General features: G+C 54.3%; 10 protein-coding genes across 14 annotated transcripts; all 10 read right to left on the reverse strand.

Annotated features, from left to right (window-relative positions):
• Positions 1-613: 613 nt before the first annotated feature.
• ABB37_01682 (Haloacid dehalogenase-like hydrolase-like protein) lies at positions 614-1,887 on the reverse strand (the record flags this gene model as incomplete). The annotated part of the gene is made up of 1 exon (XM_015798281.1): positions 614-1,887. Exon 1 carries the CDS (start codon positions 1,607-1,609, stop codon positions 614-616), a length of 996 nt encoding a protein of 331 aa, XP_015663801.1. The 5' UTR covers positions 1,610-1,887.
• Positions 1,888-2,459: 572 nt separating this feature from the next.
• ABB37_01683 (haloacid dehalogenase-like hydrolase-like protein) lies at positions 2,460-3,458 on the reverse strand (the record flags this gene model as incomplete). Its single annotated transcript, XM_015798282.1, has 1 exon — positions 2,460-3,458. The coding sequence occupies one exon, from the start codon at positions 3,456-3,458 to the stop codon at positions 2,460-2,462; it is 999 nt and encodes a 332-aa protein (XP_015663802.1).
• A 679-nt stretch (positions 3,459-4,137) lies between these two features.
• Positions 4,138-5,762, reverse strand: ABB37_01684 (hypothetical protein; the record flags this gene model as incomplete). 3 transcript variants are annotated; one of them, XM_015798285.1, is made up of 1 exon in its annotated part: positions 4,138-5,762. In XM_015798285.1, exon 1 carries the CDS (start codon positions 5,125-5,127, stop codon positions 4,138-4,140), a length of 990 nt encoding a protein of 329 aa, XP_015663805.1. In that variant the 5' UTR covers positions 5,128-5,762. The 3 variants fall into 3 exon arrangements, with proteins under 3 accessions (XP_015663805.1, XP_015663804.1, XP_015663803.1); XM_015798284.1 differs by having other exon boundaries at positions 4,138-5,396; XM_015798283.1 differs by having other exon boundaries at positions 4,138-5,390.
• Positions 5,763-6,151: 389 nt separating this feature from the next.
• ABB37_01685 (putative haloacid dehalogenase-like hydrolase) lies at positions 6,152-7,517 on the reverse strand (the record flags this gene model as incomplete). Its single annotated transcript, XM_015798286.1, has 1 exon — positions 6,152-7,517. Exon 1 carries the CDS (start codon positions 6,992-6,994, stop codon positions 6,152-6,154), a length of 843 nt encoding a protein of 280 aa, XP_015663806.1. The 5' UTR covers positions 6,995-7,517.
• A 1,016-nt stretch (positions 7,518-8,533) lies between these two features.
• Positions 8,534-10,058, reverse strand: ABB37_01686 (putative mitochondrial Prenyltransferase; the record flags this gene model as incomplete). Its single annotated transcript, XM_015798287.1, has 1 exon — positions 8,534-10,058. The coding sequence occupies exon 1, from the start codon at positions 10,004-10,006 to the stop codon at positions 8,534-8,536; it is 1,473 nt and encodes a 490-aa protein (XP_015663807.1). The 5' UTR covers positions 10,007-10,058.
• An 800-nt stretch (positions 10,059-10,858) lies between these two features.
• On the reverse strand, positions 10,859-13,676 carry ABB37_01687 (putative Atp-dependent RNA helicase; the record flags this gene model as incomplete). Of its 2 annotated transcripts, none has more annotated exons than XM_015798289.1 (1): positions 10,859-13,676. In XM_015798289.1, the coding sequence occupies exon 1, from the start codon at positions 13,538-13,540 to the stop codon at positions 10,859-10,861; it is 2,682 nt and encodes an 893-aa protein (XP_015663809.1). In that variant the 5' UTR covers positions 13,541-13,676. The 2 variants fall into 2 exon arrangements, with proteins under 2 accessions (XP_015663809.1, XP_015663808.1); XM_015798288.1 differs by having other exon boundaries at positions 10,859-13,649.
• A 531-nt stretch (positions 13,677-14,207) lies between these two features.
• Positions 14,208-15,293, reverse strand: ABB37_01688 (hypothetical protein; the record flags this gene model as incomplete). Its single annotated transcript, XM_015798290.1, has 1 exon — positions 14,208-15,293. The coding sequence occupies one exon, from the start codon at positions 15,291-15,293 to the stop codon at positions 14,208-14,210; it is 1,086 nt and encodes a 361-aa protein (XP_015663810.1).
• Positions 15,294-15,955: 662 nt separating this feature from the next.
• Positions 15,956-18,336, reverse strand: ABB37_01689 (hypothetical protein; the record flags this gene model as incomplete). 2 transcript variants are annotated; one of them, XM_015798292.1, is made up of 1 exon in its annotated part: positions 15,956-18,336. In XM_015798292.1, the coding sequence occupies exon 1, from the start codon at positions 17,297-17,299 to the stop codon at positions 15,956-15,958; it is 1,344 nt and encodes a 447-aa protein (XP_015663812.1). In that variant the 5' UTR covers positions 17,300-18,336. The 2 variants fall into 2 exon arrangements, with proteins under 2 accessions (XP_015663812.1, XP_015663811.1); XM_015798291.1 differs by having other exon boundaries at positions 15,956-17,421.
• Positions 18,337-19,056: 720 nt separating this feature from the next.
• Positions 19,057-20,528, reverse strand: ABB37_01690 (phenylalanine-4-hydroxylase putative (PAH); the record flags this gene model as incomplete). Its single annotated transcript, XM_015798293.1, has 1 exon — positions 19,057-20,528. The coding sequence occupies exon 1, from the start codon at positions 20,404-20,406 to the stop codon at positions 19,057-19,059; it is 1,350 nt and encodes a 449-aa protein (XP_015663813.1). The 5' UTR covers positions 20,407-20,528.
• Positions 20,529-20,852: 324 nt separating this feature from the next.
• On the reverse strand, positions 20,853-22,335 carry ABB37_01691 (hypothetical protein; the record flags this gene model as incomplete). The annotated part of the gene is made up of 1 exon (XM_015798294.1): positions 20,853-22,335. Exon 1 carries the CDS (start codon positions 22,245-22,247, stop codon positions 20,853-20,855), a length of 1,395 nt encoding a protein of 464 aa, XP_015663814.1. The 5' UTR covers positions 22,248-22,335.
• Between the last annotated feature and the right edge of the window lie 642 nt (positions 22,336-22,977).

A 22,977-nucleotide genomic window follows, 5' to 3' on the forward strand; every position in this document is an offset into this window, starting at 1 on the left:
ACGCATCCGTTCGCGTCAGTACGTCTCGCACTGTTATTGCTGTTTTCTTGTTCACTTTAAAAAAGCCAGCGTATCTTGGCGCACGTCCTCGCCCTCCCCCCCCCCCCCGCCTTTCTTCCCTACACCAGCACACAGCGTCCACAGCGCAGAGAACAAAGCCAAACAAGCAACACAATACCGTATGGATGATAGGTGTTTTCCTCCCTTCACACGTTTCCTCAAGCCTCTCTTCCTTTTTCAAACGGAAAGCGTTCTTCTTGCCGATGCGACGCTGGCAATCAATTCATGCCTTCCAACCCCAAATAACACACAATGAAAAGGCAAATAGACTCATAAAAAGAATCAAAACAAACCTGCAGCGCTCAACGGCGACTTCTCGGCCGTTTGAGGCGCAAGACGTTTCCTTGGTTGAAGTTTTACGACGCATTTCTTTTATTTGTATTCCATTCGTGCTTCATCGCTGCATCTCCGGATTGTAGGAACTACGATACTTGTTTACCGGTTGCGCGAGGTACGATTGTGGCGAGGTCTCCACCACATCTCAGTTGCTCCACCGTTTCATTTTTGGCATTTCTTCCCTCTGTGCTCTTCGACGTTTGCACTTGCATTTCGGCTACAGGGGAATGCCAAACACACTGCGCAGTTTCTTTGCCACACCATCCTCGCCGTTCCGCAACACCACCTCCAGTTCCGGATGCAGCGCCTTGAGTTTCGGACTCGCGTTGCCCATGACACAGCCCTTGCCCACCTCCGTCAGCATTTCTGCGTCGTTCAGCCCATCGCCAAACGCAATCGACGCCTCCAACGCTTCCGCCACCACGTCTCTCCCTTCCTTCGGCGACAAAAGCACGCTGAATAGTTTGCGAAGCGCCTGACCCTTGCACACGCCCTCTGCCATGATGTCCATGCAGTCGGATGCCGAGAAGGTGAGCGAGACGGGGTTGCCGCCGCACGACACCGCAATCTTCTGCACCTCTTCCGCCAATGAAGGAAGACGTGCCTCGTCATCGGTGATGAAGAATACCTTCGAGATGTTGTCGTAGTTGCCCACGGCCACGCCGCGGTTCCACCCGCTTGGCGCCATGCTCGGCACCGGCTCCGCAGACCGCGGCGGCGCATTTGGCACGTGGATAAATTGAATCCCGCTTTCCTTGTGCACCGTCAGCATCTCCGGCCAGTCGATGCGGCAGATCCAGTCCTCTTGCTGGTACACGTTCGTATTCACCACCTCTTCGCTGTCCGGCAAGAGTCGGTAGAGCTTCTCCGCGATGGCGGGGTCCACACAGGTCTGGAAGACCAGCTCGTGCGTGACGGCGTTGTGTGCGATGGCGCCGTTGGACGTGAGGAGGTACATCATGGGTGCCCGAGACGGGCTGGCGGGCGATGAAGGACGGTCCAAAGTGATGTCTTCTCCCCAAATGTATTTTCGCAGATTGTTGGAGACGATTTTGATGTCCGCCGCGTTGCGGCCCGTAGCCAGAATGAGCGTGACGCCGTGCTTGTGCACGAGGGCTTTAAGGGTATCGCGGGTGTAGTCGCTGATGACGTGGTCGGGCGACAGGAGCGTCCCGTCCATGTCGGCGATGACGTACCGGACTGAGGTTGTCATTTTTGTGTTTTTTTTTTTTTGGGAGAGGGAAATAGAATTGTCAGTTTTCGGTGGGGGTTGTATGATCGTCACTAACTGATCGCGCAACTCATGTTCATGAAAAGTAAAAAAGTGAATGAACGATCAACGTTAGCAATGTGCTTCGTATTGTTTCTTGAGATTTTTCTTCAAGGACGAGAGCAGCAAAAGAAGACCTCAAATAATTGTTTTACTTCCGCTGCACTGAAGATCAGCTGAATGAATGGTCCCTGTGATAAATCGTTCGTTTGAGCGGATGCTGCAAGATGTTAAGAAGCGGCAGAGAACGAGAAAGGAATGAATGAAGAGAAACAACAAAAAGATAGCGCAGAAATAAGACTGCTTCTTTTCGGTCGTAGTTGAAGAGCATGGAAGGCGTGGCAGCGAAAGGATTCCTGACCCCGTGGCAGAATAGAAAACAGGACTCAAGCGTCTCACATACACACACAGTCTTCATCAGATGTTTATTCCTTTTTTTTTTTTAAGCAGCTGCATCAACACCACGCCCTTTTTCTCGTCTTGCTGTGGAATTGCGTCAAGGCAAATGCAGCAACAATAATGAATAATAATAATAATAATAATAGTAATCGTGCCCTCCTACGATGCACCAAATTCGACTGTCAGCTGTGTGGGTGGTGAAGCGTCCACCCATCCGCGTCACCTACGCCATGTGAAGTGCGAAAAATGAGTTGTGAACGAAGAAGAAAAAAAAGAAAAAAAGAAAACAGCGCCTTCGGCGGAAATAAAAAGCAAAGAGAGGCAGCAGGAAAAGGCACATCAACAAAATATGCATTGAGTGCTTTTGATTCTACGCTTCTTTCCGTTTAAGTGATTAGCTAGCAGGAATGCCAAACACGGTGCGCAGCTTCTCCGCTACACCGTTTTCACTGTTCGGCAGCACTACCTCCAGCTCCGGATGCTGCTCCATTAGCTTCGGTGTGGCGTTACCCATCACACAGCCCTTGCCCACCTCCGTCAGCATTTCTGCATCGTTCAGCCCATCGCCAAACGCAATCGAAGCCTCCAACGCTTCTGCCACCACGTCTCTCCCTTCCTTCGGCGACACAGCGATCTCAAGCAGTTTGCGAAGCGCCTGACCCTTGCACACGCCCTCTGCCATGATGTCTAAGCACATGAAGGAGGAGAAGGTCAAGGAGAAGGGAGTGCCTCCGCAGGACTTTGCAATTGCCTCCACGTCCGACACTAGCGACTGCAAACGGTCGGTGTCGTAACTCAAAAAGAACACCTTCGAGATGTCGTCGTAGTTGCCCACGGCCACGCCGCGGTTCCACCCGCTTGGCGCCGTGCTCGGCACCGGCTCCGCAGACCGCGGCGGCGCATTCGGTACGCACCTGTAGCTAATACCACTTTCCTTGTAGATCTGTAACGTCCACGGCCAGTCGATGCGGCAGATCCAATCCTCTTGCTGGTACACGTTCGTGTTCACCACCTCTTCGCTGTCCGGCAGATGATGATAGAGCTTTTCAACAAAAAGGGGATCCACACAGGTCTGGAAGACCAGCTCGTGCGTGACGGCGTTGTGTGCGATGGCGCCGTTCGACGTGAGGAGGTACATCATGGGTGCCCGAGACGGGTTGGCGGGCGATGGTGCCCTGCCAGTGGCGTTGTCGTCTCCCCAAATGTACTGCTTCAGGTTGTCGGCGATAACTTTCACATCGGCGTAGTGGCGACCGGTAGCCAAGATAAGCGTGACGCCGTGCTTGTGCACGAGGGCTTTAAGGGTATCGCGGGTGTAGTCGCTGATGACGTGGTCGGGCGAAAAAAGCGTCCCATCCATGTCGGACACAACGTAGCGGAACGCAGCCGACATTGTTTCTGTGGAGAAGTCAGTATCTATATATATCGTACTCCTTGGAACGCCAGCGGTAAGTCACTGCGAAACAACAAAACAAAGAAGGCTGCCTCTAAACCAGCGGTGGGACTTTCACCTTCCCTCTTTTGCGGATAAGTTTTTATAATGTATGGCTCTCGTCTTGAACGCTTCCCCACGCAGAGATGACTTTGAACAGATCGTTTCTCTTCAAAAGAAAAAAGGGAAGAGATAAATCACCGTTGCAGAAATCAAAGTCGCAGCGACACCAGTGCGGGAAAGACCGGGGGGAGGGGGTGAAAGCATCCAAGCTGGGAGTTTCAACAGCGAAGGATCACACACACGGTAGCGCACACACGAGCGAGAGAGCGAGAGAGCTACACAACGGACGTCTCCAGCAAGAGCATACCCGTGTGTCCGCTGTTATAGGAAGTCACTGTTTGCACCGACACCGGAAGAGCTTTACAACTATTGAAGCGTTGCAAAGTCTACCGATATGAAAAGTTAGCGTGCGCATTTGGTGTGTTGTGCGTGTGCATGAACGGCAGCACCGCATGCATCGCGACAAAAACCTCTGCAATCAACCCCAAACAGCCACAAATGCGCAGGCTCGCGCAGCAAAATAATCGTAAAAAAAAAAGGTACTGCATTACAATACAAAGGAAACATCTCAATTCACTCAATCGAGTTGGAAGACTTCGCGGATCTTCTTCGTGACAGCGTCCTCGCTGTTGGTCTGGATGACCTCTAACTGCGGACAGCGCACCTTCAGCTGCGGGTTGCAATTGCCCATCACAAAGCCGCGTCCGACCTCCGTCAGCATGGCCGCATCATTGAGGTCGTCGCCAAAGGCAATCGTAGCCTTCAGTCGCGCTGCTTCGCTGGCTTCCTGCGGCGATTCCTTCGGGAGAGGTTCCATCCGCTGAAAGAGGTGTCGCAGTGCAGAAGCCTTCGTGACATCCTTCGCCATAATATCCACACTGTACGATGACGAAAACGTCACCGTGAGCAACTTGCCGTAGCGCTCCTGCAGCAGCTGCTCCAACTTGTCCAGCAAGGGACGGTCCCAACTGGAGAAGAAGAGCTTGTAGACGTGGTCCACACCTCTCGTCACGTCCCAAGTCAGGCGCGGGACTACCTTGTAGCGGCACCCGGACTGCTTGTGAAACTGCAGCATTTCTTCCCAGTCCATGCGATACCACCAGGCGTCGCCGTGAATCATCCCGGTGTTGATGCGTGTCTCGCTGGAGGGCAGCAGGTGGTAGATCTCGTGTGCAAGTGCTGGGTCAATCATACGCTTCAGCACCACCTCGCCCGTCTCTGCGTTGTGCACCACCGCCCCATTGGAAGTGATGATGTAGGTCGGCGTCCCCTCCCACGTCGCGCCAGCGACAGGCGGCAGGGCCTGGCGACGCTCGTAGAAAAAGCGCTGCATGTCTTTGTTGATCGCCGCCACATCCGCGTAGAAGCGGCCAGTGGCGAAGACGAAGGGGACGTGACGATCCTGCGTCAGCCGGCGCAGCGTCTCGGTGGCGAACTCGCTGAGGGTGTGCTGCGGCGTGAGAATCGTGCCGTCCATGTCGGACGCGACAAAGCGGAAGTTCGCCGCGGCGTCAGCAACACCCGCTGTAGCTGTTGCGGCGGCGCGTAGCCACGCGGAGCAGAACATCGCAATGCTTCGTATCACAAACGACGCTCAAGACGGGCGGAGCTAAAAAACAACAACCCGCTCTTCCGACCGAATGAAGCCGTCCGTTTGAGGGAATATGTTTTTGGAGCTGAGAAGCCACAGGAGAGGTAGACAAAAATGCGCACGCCCTACAGCTTTATGCGACAGCAGTGCGTATGCAGTGAGAGGACATTAAGAAGCTTCTATGTTTTTCCCTTTTGAGGGGGCGTGCCTGTATGCAGAAGAAACACAAAAAGAGAACCTGTGGCTTTGTAGTTGCGGTCCAACAAAAAAGGAGAAGAAGCGGGCGTGGGATCGCGCGAGAGGGGTGAAAACACGAACAGCACACCGGACCACGGTACGTAGTGCGTTGCAAGTTCGTGGGTAGCATCGCCTCCACGCACAGTTAGCCAACAGAAATACTCCGTTGGATGACAACTTGGGTTCGCTGCTATACTCAGCCGAAACACCGTATTCGAACTTCAATTAATTGGCTTGAGCACATGCGGCGCTCGGGTGGCGCAAAGTTACGGCGGAAGAAAAAAACTTTACACAGACTTGATTGACAAGACATGAACGAGGAGAGGCGACGAGCCTTACGAGCATTACACTCCCCAGAAAAGCAAAGGGAGGTCTGCAAAGAAAAAGAGCGGGGGGAGAAAAAGTATGAAAACACAGAAAACACCAAAAAGCCCGGTGATACCCAAGGCAGCTGGAAGGAGCGGAGACGTTGAAAAGAGCGTCATCGCATCATCTTCCCATCGCTCTCCGCTCCTGAGAGAGTTCGCACAAGTTTTGAATTTTGAAAAGCTGCTTACTTAAAGGTAACAGCACTGGAAGCTCGCGCTGACAGTACACAACGTGCCATAGCAAACAACAACAGCTGAAGAGAGAGGTGAGAAGGAGCACTCCTGTTTGTCCAAGAAATGCCACAATTCACGTACGTTTTGATGTGGATCGAGTACATTCGTATCTTTCGTATAGAATTATGATCGTACAAAAGCAGCCGCGGACGACACAGAACCTACATATCCAAGTGGAACACCTCAATGAGCTTCTGTGCCACCGCGTCCTCGGCGTTGGAGCCGATCTTCTCCAGATGCGGGTCCGCGCCAAGCGGGATAAGATCCAACAGGCGAGTCTGTGCGTTCGACATGACGCAGCCGTGACCAGCTGCCATCAGCATCGGCGCGTCGTTCTCGCCGTCGCCGAAGGCGATGCAGGCCTTCAGCAGCTCCGCTCCGCTGCGTGGGTCGCTTGGGAAAATATATTGCTTCAGCAAGAGACTGAGTCCGGAGGCTTTGTTCACACCGGCTGGCATCACCTCCATACAGCGAGGAACGGAGTAGGCGATGTAGACGCGCGAGCCAAACGTCTCCTTCAGCTTCATCTCCAGCTCCCCCAGCTTCGCTGTCTCGTGGCGGTCGGAGGTGTAGTAGACCTTGTACACCCCGGCGTAGCTCTCGTGTGTGGGAGGGTCGAACATCACCGGGAAAAACACATCCTTGTTGTCCTCGTAGTACTCCTTCATGTCCTCCGTGTCCCGGTTCATGCGCCACGCATCTTCTTGGTAGATGCTCGTCGTGATGTCTTTGTTGTCCACCGCAAAGCACGCAAGCTCTCGCGCCAGCGCAGGGTCCATGTCCTGCCTCATCACCACCTTCCCTGCCGGGTCGTGTGCACGAGCGCCGTTGCTGGTCAGCACGTAGCCTTCGAGATGAATTTTGCGTACGGTGGCCAGAACGTCAACGTGGTGGCGACCGGTGGCGAAGAGGAAGGGAATGCCCTGTTCCTTTTGCATGAACTCGACGACGTCACGCGTGCGCTTCGACACGGTGTGATGCGGCGACAGAAACGTGCCGTCCATGTCGGATACAACGGCAATAAACGGCGGAGCAGACATAAGGAGGAGAAGCACAATAGTTGGGATAAAGAATAACTATTGTCGAGGAGAAGAAAAATAAAGTGACGCAGGTCGCGTGTAGGAGAACAACAACAAAAAAGAGAAAAGCTTTTTGTAAGGTCACTAAAGGAGAAAGGGACGGTGTGGCGTGAAGCACCGGCGGCAAAGAATGATACGTTCGTTGCAAGCAAAATCAGCTATGGAGAACGTGCGGATGGTGACCACAGTAGGACTGTCGCGGCAACAGTTAGAGGAAAACAAAAACAAATGATACTTGCAGGGAAACAATGCTAGTGAGTTCAGCGAGAAGAAGCTAAATCGGGCGTTGAGTATGTTTTTTTTTGGCTTTTTTTCCCTTTGTCAACGATAAAGAGCAAACTACCATAAACAAATGAACAGCTGTTGGTGCGAGGTATGCGCGCAACGAGTACGGTGTACGCACAGCAAATCAGAATAATTCGATTAGAGAGGCGAAAAAGCGCAATTCTACCGTTCGTTACGTCCCGTAAGCGGCATAATGAGAGGTATAGAATGGGAGGGGGGGGGGAAGGTGCACGTCGGAAGAGAAGTAAGAGATGCAAGAAGATAAGTGAAGTGACACAACAGACGCACATATCCCGGAGAGAAGGTTGATACGAAGATCCGGTGAGCACGGCTGCATCGCTTCATGCACATGAAGACACCATGAATGATTTGCGTTCCGGTGCTAACGCTAAAGCCCTTCATGGGTGCGATGACAGCACAAAGAAAATGCCCATTGGTGAGAGGGAGCGTCCTCAACTGAATGCGTTTCACGGAGAAGACAAGCATCTAGCTCGTCCTTCCTTCCTACTTTTCACATTCGAGCCCCTTTTTCGTTCTGCGTGGTGGTACTGCCGGTGCAAAGTGTATGCATTCTTGACTGTGAAAAAGAGCCCCCGCTCCAGTAACTGAAAGCGCTGCGCCCAGAAATCGGTAACTCTGCAGTAAAAAGAAAAGAAAACCAAAACGGACAACCAAAGGGAAGAGACGCAACCGACTCTGCGCCCATGAACACTGCCCAGAAGCCAAAAGAAACATGTTTTGAATCATTGTAAGGTTAGAGCCGCCAGCCGCGATCACGACGGTAACGAAGAAGACAATTCAGGGGCACAAAGGACTGAGCGCTTGCCGCAAAAGAAAAACAAAACACACGTTCCGCCAGTTCGATAGTTTTTATCATCTTCAAAAAAACAAACGAAAGAGTATCATGTGTGTGTAGATATATATATATAACCGAAAGACGAGACGCTAAAAGGTCTGCTTCGTGAGAGCAGCTTCGTCGAACTCAGCACCACAGCAGACGAGTGCGACGGGGCGCCTCCCGTTTTAACTGCGCAATGTCGAAAAGAAGAAAAAGTAATCGCGAAGAAACATCCTCCTCTTCTTAAGGGCAAAAAGACCTTTGAACAGCTTTCCCACGTTTCTCTTCCTTTCCTTCATTCCTCTTCCGTTGGAGGATTAAAAAAGTTCCTCTGTAATTATTTAAATGGAGAGCTTGGAGAACATGTTATAGTGATCCGACAACTCGTACCACTTCGCCGCCCACGCCTCCACCTTCTCTTCCGGTACACCACAGAAGGTAAGAACCGTGGACACGTTCTGGCCGAGGTACTCCCGCCGCATCCACGACGGGATCGGCGGCGCCTCGGTCAATCCAGCGGCCTTCGCACTCTCCGCCTGCACAAAGGCCGGGTGCACAGCGCGATCCACCCAGTTAAAGCTCTCCGTGTTGTACGTGCGGCGCTCCGCGTGTTGGTCCAAGAAGAGAAAGCGCGACAGCAGCGACGACTGCGGGACACTGTCCAATTTCTTGTCGTGCTCCGTCTCGTGCTCGGAGGCGGCGGCCCAGCACACGTTGCCGACACACATCGCAAGCAGCACGTAGAGGCCCAAGCGCACATTCCGCTTGAAGCCCTGCGCACACGACCAGCTGTCGTAGATGTTCACGTCGTCGACGATGCCGTGCAGGTGGTACATGCACATCAGGATACCAATGTAGTAGGGCAGAGACTGCGAGGCGAGGAAGCCCGTGAGCAGCATGCACGCACCGATCGGTGCCACCGCGGCCGAGAGAATGTGCTTGCGATCCCCAATCCAAATGGCGGTGCTCTTCACCCCGCACTTCAGGTCGTCGCGGCGGTCCTGATAAGCGTAGATGGTGTCGTACAAGATCGTCCACAGCACCGCCCCGCAGTAAATGGGCAGGCAAATCGCTAGATCGACCCGGCCAAGCACCGCGGCGTAGCCCACAAAAATACCCCAGTTGAAGCACAAACCCAAGAAAAGCTGTGGGGCGTAGGTGATGCGCTTCATGAAGGGGTACATGACCCAGACAGGTGTGATGGCGACGGCGGCCGTCAGCGCAGCGGGCGACAGGTTCATCGCGATGACACCCGCCATCGCGACATGCGAGATGAGAACACCCCAGGCTTCGGGCATCGACACGGCGCCGGACGCCAGCGGTCGCTCCGCTGTTCGCTCGACCAATCGATCAAACTTGCGGTCCCACATATCATTGACAATGCAGCCAGCACTTCGCATCAGGTACGCACCGATCAGAAACTGCACGGCGAGGTGGAGAGGGATAAACGGTGCAAACAAGGCAGCTGGGTCCGCCCCCTCCCACACCATGGCCCGCGTGACGGCCAACGCAGAGCCCCAATAGCAGGGAATGAGCAGCAGCTGCCACCCCATAGGCCGAGTAAACCGCACGAGTTCGCCGTAGAGCTTCGCTTTCTTAACCACCAGCGCAAGTGGTTTCGGCAGAGCTGCCGTTTTCACCGTCTTGTCGTTTAACGACCAGTTGCGGGTTTCCTTCGCAGAGGTGGCGCCGCTGCGGGAGGCAGCAGGGTCAGCGGCACGCACCGCATCCGGGAAGTGAGCGGAGGCGGCACTGATAGATGCCTTGGTCCACGAGCGCGCCACTTTTGGCCAGTACGGAGTCCGGCGAAACATGAAGCGTGAAACGCACAGAAGAAAAGCACGCAAAACCGGAAGAAAAAGGGACTTCAAAGAGAGAAAAAAGGGAGAGACAACGAAGAGGCAGGAGTATAAAAACTGATTAACGCTGAATTCGCTTTACGGCACACCGAACGTTTGCAAACGTGTTACATTGATTCTTACTATTTTGGTTCTGTTAAACAGAAGCAGTTTCAAAAAGCAGCGCGCGCACCTGCCAAAAGGCCAACTTGTCACTGCGCTTCGAATGCGAAGTGATGAATCTGCACGAACAACGCAAAGCAGAAAAAAGAAAAAAAGAGCGCTTCTGCTCGTAGAGTACGGTCTGCATCGAGCGTGGTACCTCTATCATTACCATTACCTCTTTTACTTTTAGCGGCTGAACTTCAAACAACAGAAAAACACACAAAAACTGCTTCATCGTACTTAGTAGATTATAATTAAAAAATAACTTGAAGAAAGAAAAACTTAAGCGAGTAAAAACAGAATATTAACCGCGTTTAAATAGAGGACGCACCATGTTACCATATAAAAAAAGCGCTGCCGTTGCATCGGGGTCTTCGCGCGGCAGCTGTCGTGCAGTCCTTTTTTCGTTTTGTCAAACTTCCCTGTCAAATCAACGCTGTGCTTAGAGACGGCGGGGAGAGCAAAATGGCGGAAGCGCGCAGGAGACACAAAACACGAACCCGGCCGGCGAAACAACAGCACAAAACGCTGCAGCGCAGACTGTCAAGAAAGAAGCGAGCTTTTACCACACGAATTGCGCGGCGACATATACGTGCGCGATAATGAGAACAGCAGGCCGTTTTGGCCTCACCGCGTCCGCACGATCGTCCGTCGTCGCAGTACTCAACGGGTGCGCTTCTGCTTCTTTTGTGGAGGCCGCACAACCGTTTCTACCTCGACCCCTGTCGCCTCGTCATCCACATCGCTGTTGTTATCGTCGCTACTGTCAATGCCGTGGTAGGTGCGCTTGCCGCTGTTACGCTTGCGCGTCGCGTTCGACGAGTCAAACTCCGCCTCGTCTTCCTCGTCCTCCGCCGCAGCAAAGGCATTCAGAGCATCGCTGTCATCGTCCGCGCCGGCACGGGAATCTTTCAGCAGACGACTAAGGGAGCCAGTACTCGAGGCGTCATCGTCGCTGTCCTCAACGTTGTAGTCGTCGTCCAACCTCGCCGGTCGTGGTCCACCGCTTTCGGTCGTCACACCGCTTTCATCGATCGTCGACTTGCGCGAGACGCGGCCCTGCCGTTGCAGGCGACGCAGGCGGCGCATCTTCTTCGCCCGCTCCAAGTCGTCCGGCTTGATGGCCTGCATGCGGTGCTGCAGCTTGCTGGTGAAGTCCGCCCCGTCCTCTTCATCGGTTTCGTCTTCGCGGTGCACAACGGCACCCCGCATGAGATTTGTCACTCGGGTCATGTCCTCGTCCTCTGCGTCACTGTCGGACTTGGCAGTTTCCCTGCCCGCCCTCGTGGATGCGCGGGCCGCCGTCTCTCCATCCCCATCATCCTCATCCTCATCCTTGAAGAAGATGTGCTCATTCAGGCCAAGGTCGCGGACCCGCAGGTCAGGATTCTCAATCAGCTTTCGCCGCTTGTTCTTCGACAACCCAGCAAGACGCTCGTCCACAGTAAGGTGCATCGAGTCCTTGGTAGTTCCGCTGCTGCTCCAATGGTCGGCTGCACCACTGGTGCTGGCTTTGCCCGCCGCGGAGCTCGACGAGAGCGTCGTGGGAGCCTTCTTCACTAGAAATCCATCGTTGTCGTCGTCATCGTGCTCTGCCGCAGTGCCGTCGAAATCGCCACTGGGTTCACCGCCCTTCAGTGCGCCCTGCTTGTTGGCAAAACGCTGCTTCTGCTCCATCACGCGGAACATGTCGCTGGCCTGCAGGTGCTTCTCTTTGCGAGTGAGGTGACCTTTGTCATTCGACCGCGTTGCGATGAAGTTCACGACATCCCACGGCAAATTCTTCGCGCTGCGCTGCAGGTTCGTCAGCTCCGACATGTCCGGTACGACCAGCAGACCGAGCGACTTCGCAAACGCCTCAACATCGATAGCGGCGACCTCAAACACGTTCTTATTGGAGGCAAAGTACACGGAGCGCAGGTAGGCAATAAACGCCTTTTGCGCCTCGTACTTGAGGCCCTGCACGACCAACGCGACAAAGATTTCCTGGCTGGACGTCATGAAGTCGGCCTTGATGGAGATCTCCCGCAGAGGGACATTTTTGTGGTGCAGGTAGCTGAGCATCGGCGTCTCGCGCGGCGTGAGAAACAACAGGCTGACACCGCGAGCCCCGGCACGCGCCGTGCGGCCGGCACGGTGGATGTACGTCTGCGCGCTCTCCGGGCAGTCGTACTGCACGACCCAGTGCACGAGCGGAAAGTCCAGCCCACGCGAGGCGACATCGGTGCAGAAGAGCACCGCCGCCTTACACCGGCAGAAGGTGAGAAAGACCTCCTCGCGGCGAAACTGCTTCATTTTACTCGTGAGGCACATGGAGGGAATGCGCATCTTTTTCAGAATCTTCGAGAAGGCGAGGTACATAAACTTCACCTGATTGCACGTGCTCACAAAGACGACAATCTTGTCGTGCGGGTGGCGCTTCAAAAACATCAGCAGCGCGTCCAACTTGCGGTGGAGCTCGACCACCAGGAAGTTCTGGCACAGCGTGGTCGGCGTCGGCGCCGCCGTAATCGCCTGCGTGGAGACGTAGCGCGGGTTCTTGAGCGACATCTGCGCAAGCATCTGCACATCCGTCGTCTGCGTCGCAGAGAAGAGCAGCGTCTGCCGCTGCGGGGGCAGGTACTTCACGATGTTCGTGATGGCCTCGCGGAAGCCCATATCAAGCAGTCGATCGGCCTCATCCATGCAGAAAAGCTGCATGTTGTCCAAGACCAGCTCGGCGTCGTCCTGCAGATGGTGCAGCACGCGGCCAGGGGTGCCGACGATGATGCTAATCGCGTGGAGGCGCTTGCGCTCCTCCTGCACGTCGCGACCGCCGGTTAGGAGAGCAGCGGAGTGGACGTGTTTGTGTCCAACGAGCTGCATCACCTTGAAGATCTGCAGCGCCAGCTCGCGAGTCGGGCTGAGCAGCAGCGCGCCAACACCCATGTCCGCAGACCAGTGCTCGCGGTAGAGACTCTCCAGGACTGGAATCACAAAACAGAGGGTCTTGCCAGAGCCCGTCTTTGCCGCCCCGAGAACATCAAAGCCAGCTAGCGCTAGGTGTAGACTCTCTCGCTGAATAGGGGTGAGCGTGGTGTACTTACCGCGCTCCAGACCCATCATGGTGCGCTGTGAGAGGGGCAGTTCCTCAAATTTGGTGTACACGTGTGCTGTCGAGGTGTTTGCCTCGGTGGAGTCGGCGATGCTCTCCAGCTCCCGCCGCATGTCAGCGCATCGCACCTGCAATTGCTCAATTTCGTCGCGGTTTTCCTTGGAGCGGTCTTGGCGCTCCTGCCAGTGCCGCTGCTTCGCCTTCGCCTTGCAGCGACGCATGTCCTCTGCGTCGTCGCGGTCTACACGCATTCTTTTTTGCTGGTGTTTCTGCTGATGTTATTGACTTCCGTGTTTTGTTTTTTCACCCTTTGCAGGTGGAAAGCAGAAAAAGCGAAAGTTGGCTCAGCTCGTTTCCAGCTTTTAAAAAAAAAGGAGTTTAAAAGGCTGGCAAGTGTGTTCGTGGAGGCGAGGGATGAGTGATGTTGGCAGAGCAGACAAGGGAAAGGAAGAAAAAAGTTGCTGCTCTCCGTTTGCTAGCGGAGCAGCAATTCCTCTGCTGAGCACTATTCTCCACGATGACGCGTGCCTCTGCATCGCATTTCGATCAGAAGATAGCTTGAGGTGCTGATATGGGCGACCAATACTTGCCGCTTCAAAGACACACAGAAACAACGAACGCACGCGTCCCTCCAGCGCTGCGCGAAACTGGAGCGACAACCCCAATAACACCAACAATAGCATAACGTCACAAACTTTGCGGGTTTCATTCTTTTTCCTTTTAAGGTAATCAGCAGAGACGCTCTAGAATAAAACAGAGGCTACTTTACATGACGCGTTGTCAAACGCGATAAAACGAGCAACTTCGGTGGCGCCACAAAACCCATCCACACACACACGCACTCCCTCACATGGCGACACGGCCCCCATTCAGGAATACAACTATATTTATACCGCGCCAGCACAGACGCATTGCTGCTTAGTACAGGCGATAGGAAATGGTAACCGTGTCCTCGTTGGACTTCTTCGTCAACTCGGCCTCCTGCGATTGCCCCAGTTCCTCTTGCAGCTCCAGGATGCGGTCCCGTATCTCGTCCTGCCGAAAGCGAGAGAGGTGCACCCGAATCGCACTCAGTGGGGCCTGCAGGTCCCCATAACCGGTATCTTTGAACATCCACTTCGACACCGTCTCCGCCAACAACAAATTGTGCACATAGCCTTCGCTGCCGACGGCCCCGCATGTGGGACAGCGGTACAGGCTCGGCGCAATCTCTAGCGAGGCGAAGCACTGCAGGCAGAAGGAATGCCCACACGGCCAGAACAGCACCGGCTCCTCGTAGATCAGGCCGCACACACTGCAGGTCATCGCGGTTTCGAGCAGCTCCGTCACGTCGTTCAAATCCTCGACCATGACATCTAAGTGACGGAGGTGAGTTCGAAAGAGGCCCTCCTGGCAGCCAAGTTGCTGCAGCCAGTGAATTTGCTGTCGGATGTAATCCGACTTGATGTTGTTCTGAATGCCCACGTTGCGGAAGCGGGGACCACGACGGAGCTCTTCCTCAAAGGTTTTGCCCACGGTGATGTCGCCCAACTCTCTCAGATGTCGCCAGGGCCAGTAGCGCTGCAGCATGTTGATGCGTTGGGTGTAACCGCGGCGGATCGTGTCCTGCTTGGAGTCGATCTCATTCTGTAGATCCTCAATCTCCTTCAGCAAACTCGCTTGCGTATCGCGGAAAACCACCCGCTTCATCTCAATGATCTGCGCAACTTGCTCGGACATGAGGAGCAGACGTTTGATGGCTCGCTGCGTTCCCGCAATTTCGCGTGCCAGCTCCTCTTTTTCTTTCTTGGCGCGGCGTAGCTGAAACGGCAGCAGGGCTGCACCGCCGGTTACCTGTATTCGCTTCTCCATACCAGACATCTTGCGGTGCAGGACAACCAGAGAGCCCTGCAGCTGATCGGCAAGTGAGTGCAGCTTCTTCGAGTGCATTAGCTGGCTCGAGTCGGGGATGACGACTCCGTCGCCCTCTCTCGCCCCAGCAGCGGCGTTAGCGGCGTTGGCCATTTTGCGAAAGGTTTGTGGCTCTGCTGTTTTGCCACTCACACACACACACACGGAGAAGGAACAGGAACAATTTAGGCTGATGTGAGGATGTACGTTTTGTGTTTGGAGGGGGGAGGGGGGAGGGAATGAAGTTGTCCGTGCGCTGTCACGCTTGGAAACTGAGCCAGGAACGGGGAAAGCAGCGGCCACAAGAGAAAAAAGGGAGAGAAAAACACGACGAAGAAAGCAACGAATAGAAGAGCTAATAGGTGTTGAAGAGTGCTGGAGGCGAGGCGGAAAAGACGACCAAAAAGGGTGGGCAGTTACAACGTCTCACTTGCCTGCACAAAGAAGAAGGAAGCAAAGCAACGTTTCAGGGAGTCGTACTTCTCGAACCACCTTTAACACCTTCGCAACCAAAACAAAAACAAAGCTGCACTTTGTAACGCCGTTCTTCTCACATCCATGCGCCAAAAGGCTTCCAGATTCCAGAAACAAAAAACTTCATCCCTCTCGGTTTTTGTTTGTTTGCCAGCTGAAAATGTGAAGATGTCCAACTAAACTCAGCGTCAGGGTCACTCTTCAAGAAGTGGAGAGGGCAGCGGTAGCACGAACTTTTGTTCCGGCTGTCATGAAAGAAGTGCATAGTAGACTGAGTTCTTGTAACATTGTTTCGCACTTGGTTACAAGAACTCAGCTTGTGGTGTCCACGTGCCATCTAACAAGCTTAGGCGACGAGACTTGAAGGAGGAGGTCAGCTGCTTCTGGACGAGCCCATTGAAACACTTGTGACAGTGCAATTCAATCCCTTGCTTCTGCGCAAACTCGTCCTGTTGCTGCTGCTGCTGTTTCTCAGGGAACGACAAGCCGCTCATGGAGAAATTGTACGCCAGCGGAGTGCCACCCTTACCGCTGGTGTTGGTGCTAGCGGGGTCCTGCAGAACGGCAGGTCGACGCTGCTCGCCGCTGGTGTCAACGCGGGCGGTGCGGAGATGCAAGAAAACGCGCGGGAAGTCGCAGTCGCCACGCATGGAGACGATGTGCGGATTAGCGGCCAGCTTCACCGCCGCTGCGTGCGCGGCACCGTCGCTCGACAACGCCCTCGAGTCCGCTGCAGACGTTTGAGAGGAGCTCCTACTGCTGTTGGTCACCTCCTTTGTTTCTTTCCTGTTTCCAATACGCGAAGGCGCCTGCTCAGACGCTCGAATGTGCATGAGTTCCCCCATGACGAGGGGGTCGCCAACAATACACGTGTGCAGCTGCTCCCTCGCAAAGCGCTCCAGCGCTGGTGGCTGAGAAGTTGGAGGCGCCTCAATCACCAAGTTTATAAGTGAAACAGGGTGCACGCTATAATAGCCGTTTTCCTTTACTTCGTAGTAGGCTTCAGCGGACGTTGATGCCGCCGTGATATCAGTTTGCTTACCTGCAGAGAAAGGCTCGGCGGACGACGAGGCTCTGGCAAGAGGCACGCCGGGGAAGAGCTGCTGCACGTCGATCTTCGTGTGATTGCCCGTGGCGTGCACCGGTAAGTGTCCGCTCACCAGCACATCGTATTCCATCGTCGTCGTCGCCAGAGACGCCGCGAACTGATAGTGGTTCGACAGCGCCACCAGCACCGGACCGGAGGCAAACGTATCGAGGTTATACAGCACCCGCACCTGCATCTCAGCCGGCGTGAGGGCTCGGCGCAGAACGGGGTAGATGGACTTGGACCGCAGTGCTGCCTCCACAAAGGACTCTACCGACACGTGGTGGAAGTTGTCCGCCGCGGCGCTCTTCCGCATCGGGCAGAAGGGCGGCTTGTACACGCCGAATACGTGCCAGCGGGACAGGAGGTCCTCACTGGCGAGCAGGTGAAGGGACTTCGGGCTGATGAGAAACTGGTTGCGCAAGAAGCGTGTTTGAATGGCCTCGGCTTGCAGGGAGGAGGCGGCCGCCGCGAGGTCGACGGCGTGCCGCTCCAGCGTCTGTTTGCCGTTTTGCTTCAACACGTCTACCAGCCGCCGCGTAGGGGGCCTAGACGTCATTTGCTTGTAGGGTGTAGTGCCGATGCGGCCGTGCACTGCAACACCGTAAAGTGACGTATAGAAGGTTCCGAGGTTTTTTCTTTCCCTTCGTCGAAAGAGACACCAAAAACAACAAAAAAATCTAGATGGAGGAGAGGCGGGGGGGAGGCAGAGGAGAGTCTCGATGGGAAGAAGAAGGAATGACAAGAAAAGGCGACCTGACTGCCAACCACCTGTGGGACACGCAGTAAACCGTCAGATAGGACGGCGAAACCTTACGCTTTCTTCATTCAAAAGGTGAGAGTTCTGCGCTCACGCCTTGACGGTCCTCTGACACTTTTCACAGTTGATACCAAGAGAACACGACGTCGAGTTGCACATAATCTTTTTTTCCCGAAAAAAATGCTAGTTTTTATCTCTTCTTCTTCCTCCGTCGCGGACGGCTTCCGCGCTCTTCAAGAGTCCACCGCCCAATCGGAGAGGGGGACGCCATCCTGTCCTCTGCGTTCGCTCCGTCTCTACCTTTCCGTCTCCGCTAACACGAGGGGAGAGACACACCAGCGGATGGGGAAGCGTCTCAGGTCGCCGATGAGGAGCAGCTTCTACACTGTAACGAGGGAACCCTCTTCACATTGCCTCCTATCTCACTTCCTCTGCATCTACACGGCAGAAGGCTCCCTGTTCTTTTCGAGACAATCCGCACTGATAAGAAAAGTCCGATACGGTGGAACATTAATGCATATTGTAATTTTTTTCTTTATTTTTACAAGGACCGTCCTTCAATTAGCACCGAGGACTCTTACTTGATCTGGGTGTTTAAACATGGCGGTGCACACCCGGTGACCATCTTGTCGTCGTGGAAATCATCCCCTCATTCTGTAAATGCACTACCTATGCGAATTACGTTCAGCAAGGTGTAATTCCATTGAAAAAGACACTAAAACAACTAAAATCGTCATAAGCAAATATATATATAGAGAGAGAGCGACCATTCCTTTGAGTATGCTCTTCCCTCTTCCCCCGCAATTGGTGATCTATATATCTAACTAATAAAACTCTTTGATAGCGGCGCCGAAAGATAAAAGAGAGGGGACAGCGGCAACGAGAGCGGTACACGAACGGTCTTCGCAGCGTCGTGCCTCTGCTCTACTACAACAGAACAAAGCACGCTTACAGCGTCTCCGCAACCAGGGATAGTGCTCTTCTTCCTCCTTTGGAGAGACCTTTTTTTTCTTTCATAGCACGCAGACAATATATACGTCTATAAATCGATGGTTTGGAGATAGATTCGAAACTAAAGTAAAACTAACACAAATAAATGAAAACTAGCGTACAACGGAGTTGTGAATAACGTACATTTGGAAGAAATATATATTGTTGTTGTTTAAGCGAGAGGGAAACAGTTATCTCGGCACTTGCGCAATTCGGAAAGGAAAAGAACGAAAAAAAAGACCAAGAAAAAGAAACATATTCGAGTAAATATTTATAGTAAGACGGAGGAGCTACTCACACAAGGGTGTGAGGTGTACAACATGGACTTCTGCTGCCATCCACTCTTTTGTACAGGGAAAGTAAGTAACAGTAAAGAAAAGAAAGCGGTTCGCACCGTTGTCTCTTTCCCTTGAGATAAACGAGACGCGCCGTTGACCAAAGGAGAAAAAAAAGGGGGGCCTTCGCCACCGGGCACTTCCAAGCTGACAATGGCATTCAGCTGCAAAAAAGAAAAAACATTTGGCGACACGATGCAGACTCTTTAAACGGGGCCAAATGAAGGCGTTTTAAAAGGTGAAGTTCGTGAGCTTTATCTGCTCCTGCAGCATGTGCCACGTGTTCCTCGGGTACGACTGCACGCGGCGCGAGTACGAATTGTACACAGTGAAGATCGGCTTATCCTGGACCGCCAGCCACTCCTCCAGCTTCCGCTGTGCGTCAGGGAAGCTGTCTGCCACGAAGTAACGCGGCTGGAACTTGGTGATGGGAAAGGGCGTGGTGGACGCCACCGCCGGGTCCCACGGGAGGTACTCGGGTTTGCCGCTCAGCGAGTACTCGAGCTCGGCGGAGCTGGAGAGGACACCGGCGCCGTAGACCTTGCGGCGGCCACCCTCGTTGCACAGGCCGAACTCCACCGTGTACCAGTACACCTTCGCAAGCTTGTCCAGCAGCACGTCGTCCGCGCCGAGGGAGGCGAGGCCGATCGTTTGCGTGAACTTGGCGAAGTCGGGGTCGGACAGCAGTGGCAGGTGGCCGATTATGTCGTGCACCATGTCCGGCTCCGGCGTGTACAAGGGCTGGGCGGAGTGGCGGATGTACTGCGTGCTGAAGAAGACACGGAAGGCAAGGGCGTTGAGAAAGTCTCGCGAGGTCAGCAGACCCGCGACCGGGCGGACGGTGAAGCCGGTCGCCTCATTCAAGAACTCGCTCACGTCGCGCAGCTGCGGCATGCGGGTGCGGCCAAGGACGCCGTTCTCCAGCAGCAGCGGGAAGACGTAGTTGTACTGCTCGCAGGCGTGGGTGGGGTATAGCTTCGTGAGGTGGTCGTACACGGTCGTCCACACGCGGTTTTCCTCCTCCGTGTAGTCCACCACCGGGATGGGGTCACCCGTCTTGAAGTTCTTCGCCTTCCCGACAATCTCGCGACGGCGGGCGCGGTAGACCTCATCGTGGAAGCCCGGGTGTGGATTCTCCGGGTCATCCTGCAGCTCCTCGCCGGCAGCCATCGTGCTCTGATCCAGATCATCCAGGTCCCTCGGCTCCGATGGGTACCATGGAATCACCCACGACCCGGCCACCGCCACGTTCGGCGAAATCTTCTGCAACTGCGACATCACCTGCTTCATGCGGTCATCCTCAATGTAGGCGTCCACATCAAGAAAGATGGTGCGGAAGGGTGCCGTGTTCTCGTAGGGGCGCGGGCGGTTCGCCACCTGGCTGATGTTGATGCCATGCGGCTTGAAGATGCCGAGCAGGTCGCACAGCTCACCAGACTTGTCAGCCGACAGGGATACCTGCAGCGAGGTGCGGCAGCGCGTCTTCTTGTCTGCACCTTTGATGTTACTGGCGTGAGAGGCGTACTGCTCCTCAATCGTTGCGGCCATCGCCGTACGAGTAAGACGGGAACGTAGAAGCATCCTCCGAGGACGGTAGCAGAATATACACGGTGAAAGATTATCGGCTGCTAGGAGCGATACGAAAAGACCACAGGACAGGTCAATGATCAAGAAAAGATGGTCAAGAAAGACAGCGGAGAATCTGTTTCCACAAAAAAGGAAAGGGTAGAAGAGGGAAACCGATTATGGTTTAGGGAAGGCGGAGGAAGATGGGGAAGAGGCAAGTATGAATGAAAGGCAAGAGGAGCAACAATTGAGGCTCCACTTACCCACGCTTTATTTCAGCCCGTGCAAGCTTTGTGTTTGTCGTTGGTGGCGATGATTCGCTTCAGTAAGGTATAAGTGAAAAAGCGACCGTAGGCTGCGCGGTGCACCGCGAAACCGTAAAGAAGCTGAAAGTGAAAGACACAAACAATAGAGTAACTGTAAAGTCCAGCCAACGTATCAAATGAGCGTAGCCCCTTGTCTTAGATAAAAGGGAGCGCGCAACACTCCACAACAATAGAGCGAGTTGTGCGAGGACGCTTTGCAGCAGCCACCACGTCTCCTGCGGTGTTCTTCGACGACGGCAATATCGGCGACGACAGCGCGTCGGTGGCATTGCGCAGAGCCCGTCGCAGATCCTCAGCAGAGTCAACCAGAGCCTGATTTACCGACACAACGCGGACGCCAGGCATGAGAGCAGGCATCTCTGCCGCCACACACCAGTCCGGCACGAGATCGCGCAGAATCGTGTCATCACGGAGAAGGTGCGTGTCACCAACAAGATCGAACGACTCTGTGCAAAAGGCGAGCACCATCTGTACTTGTTCCGTGGCGGCAGGCTCGTCAGTTGTCGTCGTCAAGGCGGAGGTGAGATCAACGACAGCAGGTACTATAGTACTCCCTTGAGGGCTGCGGCTGCTGAGAAGTTGCGTAACGTTTGTTCTTGCCTGCACCATCGTGTCATTGACTTGCTGAACCGCTGAGGGGAAAACAACCTCCGCAAGACCCGCGATCGTCTCACTCCTCGTTTCCTCTGGTGTACCATCCTGTAAACCAAGCAAGACATTCCCATCCAAAACAAGCCCCCACTGAGAGTCCGTGTCATGAGTATGTGCGAGCTGATCAGAGGTGCCTACGGATCGTCTCCGCATCAGCGTCACGCCACGATACTGCGTGATCGGCACGCCATCTTCTGTAAGCCCCGCCCCCGAGGAAGCTGCGCGGGGCAGCAGATGAAACACATTCCGCACCCTGTTGCCCCACTCGTCCTCATCGGTGTCCTCTTCTCCCGGCCGTGTCTCGCCGTCGTCGCCCCGTCCGGTAGACGAGCTTGTACGGTTCCCTCTCGTTCGGGAAGGAACGATTGGCGCAGGAACATAATCGTCCTCGTCATCGTCCTCGTTGTATTCACCTTGCTTCTCGTCGCTTCCCTCTGCGGGGCCGTTCGCGGTGGGATCTTTCGTAGTCGGTGTCGCCTGTCCGTGCTGGGATGCGTTCCCGTGTGATGCCGAGCCCGCTCTTCCTGTTTCCCCTTCCCCTTCTGCGGCCTCTGCAGTTGTCGACGACGGCCTCAGCGCGGAGGTGTTGTGCTGCCCTATCATCGCCTGCAAGCGAACCAGACGAGACTGGAAGTTGACGGCGTGCTTTGTGTCGTAGGCGCAGCGCCTCGCTGGATCGGACAGCACCGCGTACGCCTCCGTGATGCGCTGGTAGCGCGCCTGGACGTGCACCTCATTCACTGCGTCATTGCGGTACGCCGCGCGGTCGGGGTGCAGTTGCAGCGAGAGCTTCTTGTAGTGGCGGGACAGGTCGGCGTCGCTGATGGAGGGGTCCACGCCGAGGCACTCGTAATGCGGTGGCACCGTCTTGGGCGGCATCCGAAAACCAATCTATATTAATAAAAGCGATGAATCGCTTCTTCGAAACGGCGTTACCCACAGAGGTGAGAGTAGCACTTCCCGGTCCTACGCGAGAACAACAGCGAAAGGAAAATAAAGATGTGTGAACGAAGAGTCCGGAGAGCACGCAGAAGAGCATGGGAGATGAAAGTGAACCCGCAGGCACCATCAACAAAACACAGGCATCGGTGAAGTCAACGACCGAGCGTTTGAGAAAAGGATGAAAGGAAAGTCAGCACATCATGAAATAGAGTGTGTGCGTTCCTGTCACTTTCGCGGGGGTTCAACACACCGCGTGCGTTGCTACGCGGATGAGAAACCTCGAACGATTCTTACTATCATTCATATTTCAATTAGTTGAGAAAAAAAAGAAGTCCTACCCGAAGCACTGTCAAGTATTTCCGTTCCCTTTTGGGGGCGCAACGTCCGCATGCGAAACGAACGAGGATGATCGGTAACGGCAAAAAGAAAAAGCAAGAAGCATCCGGGGTGATTTCAAGACCACGTTTCACACGCATACAGAAAAGCCGGAAAATACATCCAAAGTTGTGTGAACGAGAAGAGAAGGTCAGCAGATCGAAGGGGGAAAAAACACAGAAGAAAAAAAAGGAGTGAGTATCAATTCATTTACAGAAGATAAAAAAAGCTCCTAAAAGATTGCTTGACAACACTTTACATGGAAAATGCTACATTCGAATGCAGACGACGA

Source organism: Leptomonas pyrrhocoris (assembly GCF_001293395.1).
Source record: "Leptomonas pyrrhocoris isolate H10 chromosome Unknown, whole genome shotgun sequence".
In the NCBI taxonomy this organism is placed as follows: domain Eukaryota; phylum Euglenozoa; class Kinetoplastea; order Trypanosomatida; family Trypanosomatidae; genus Leptomonas; species Leptomonas pyrrhocoris.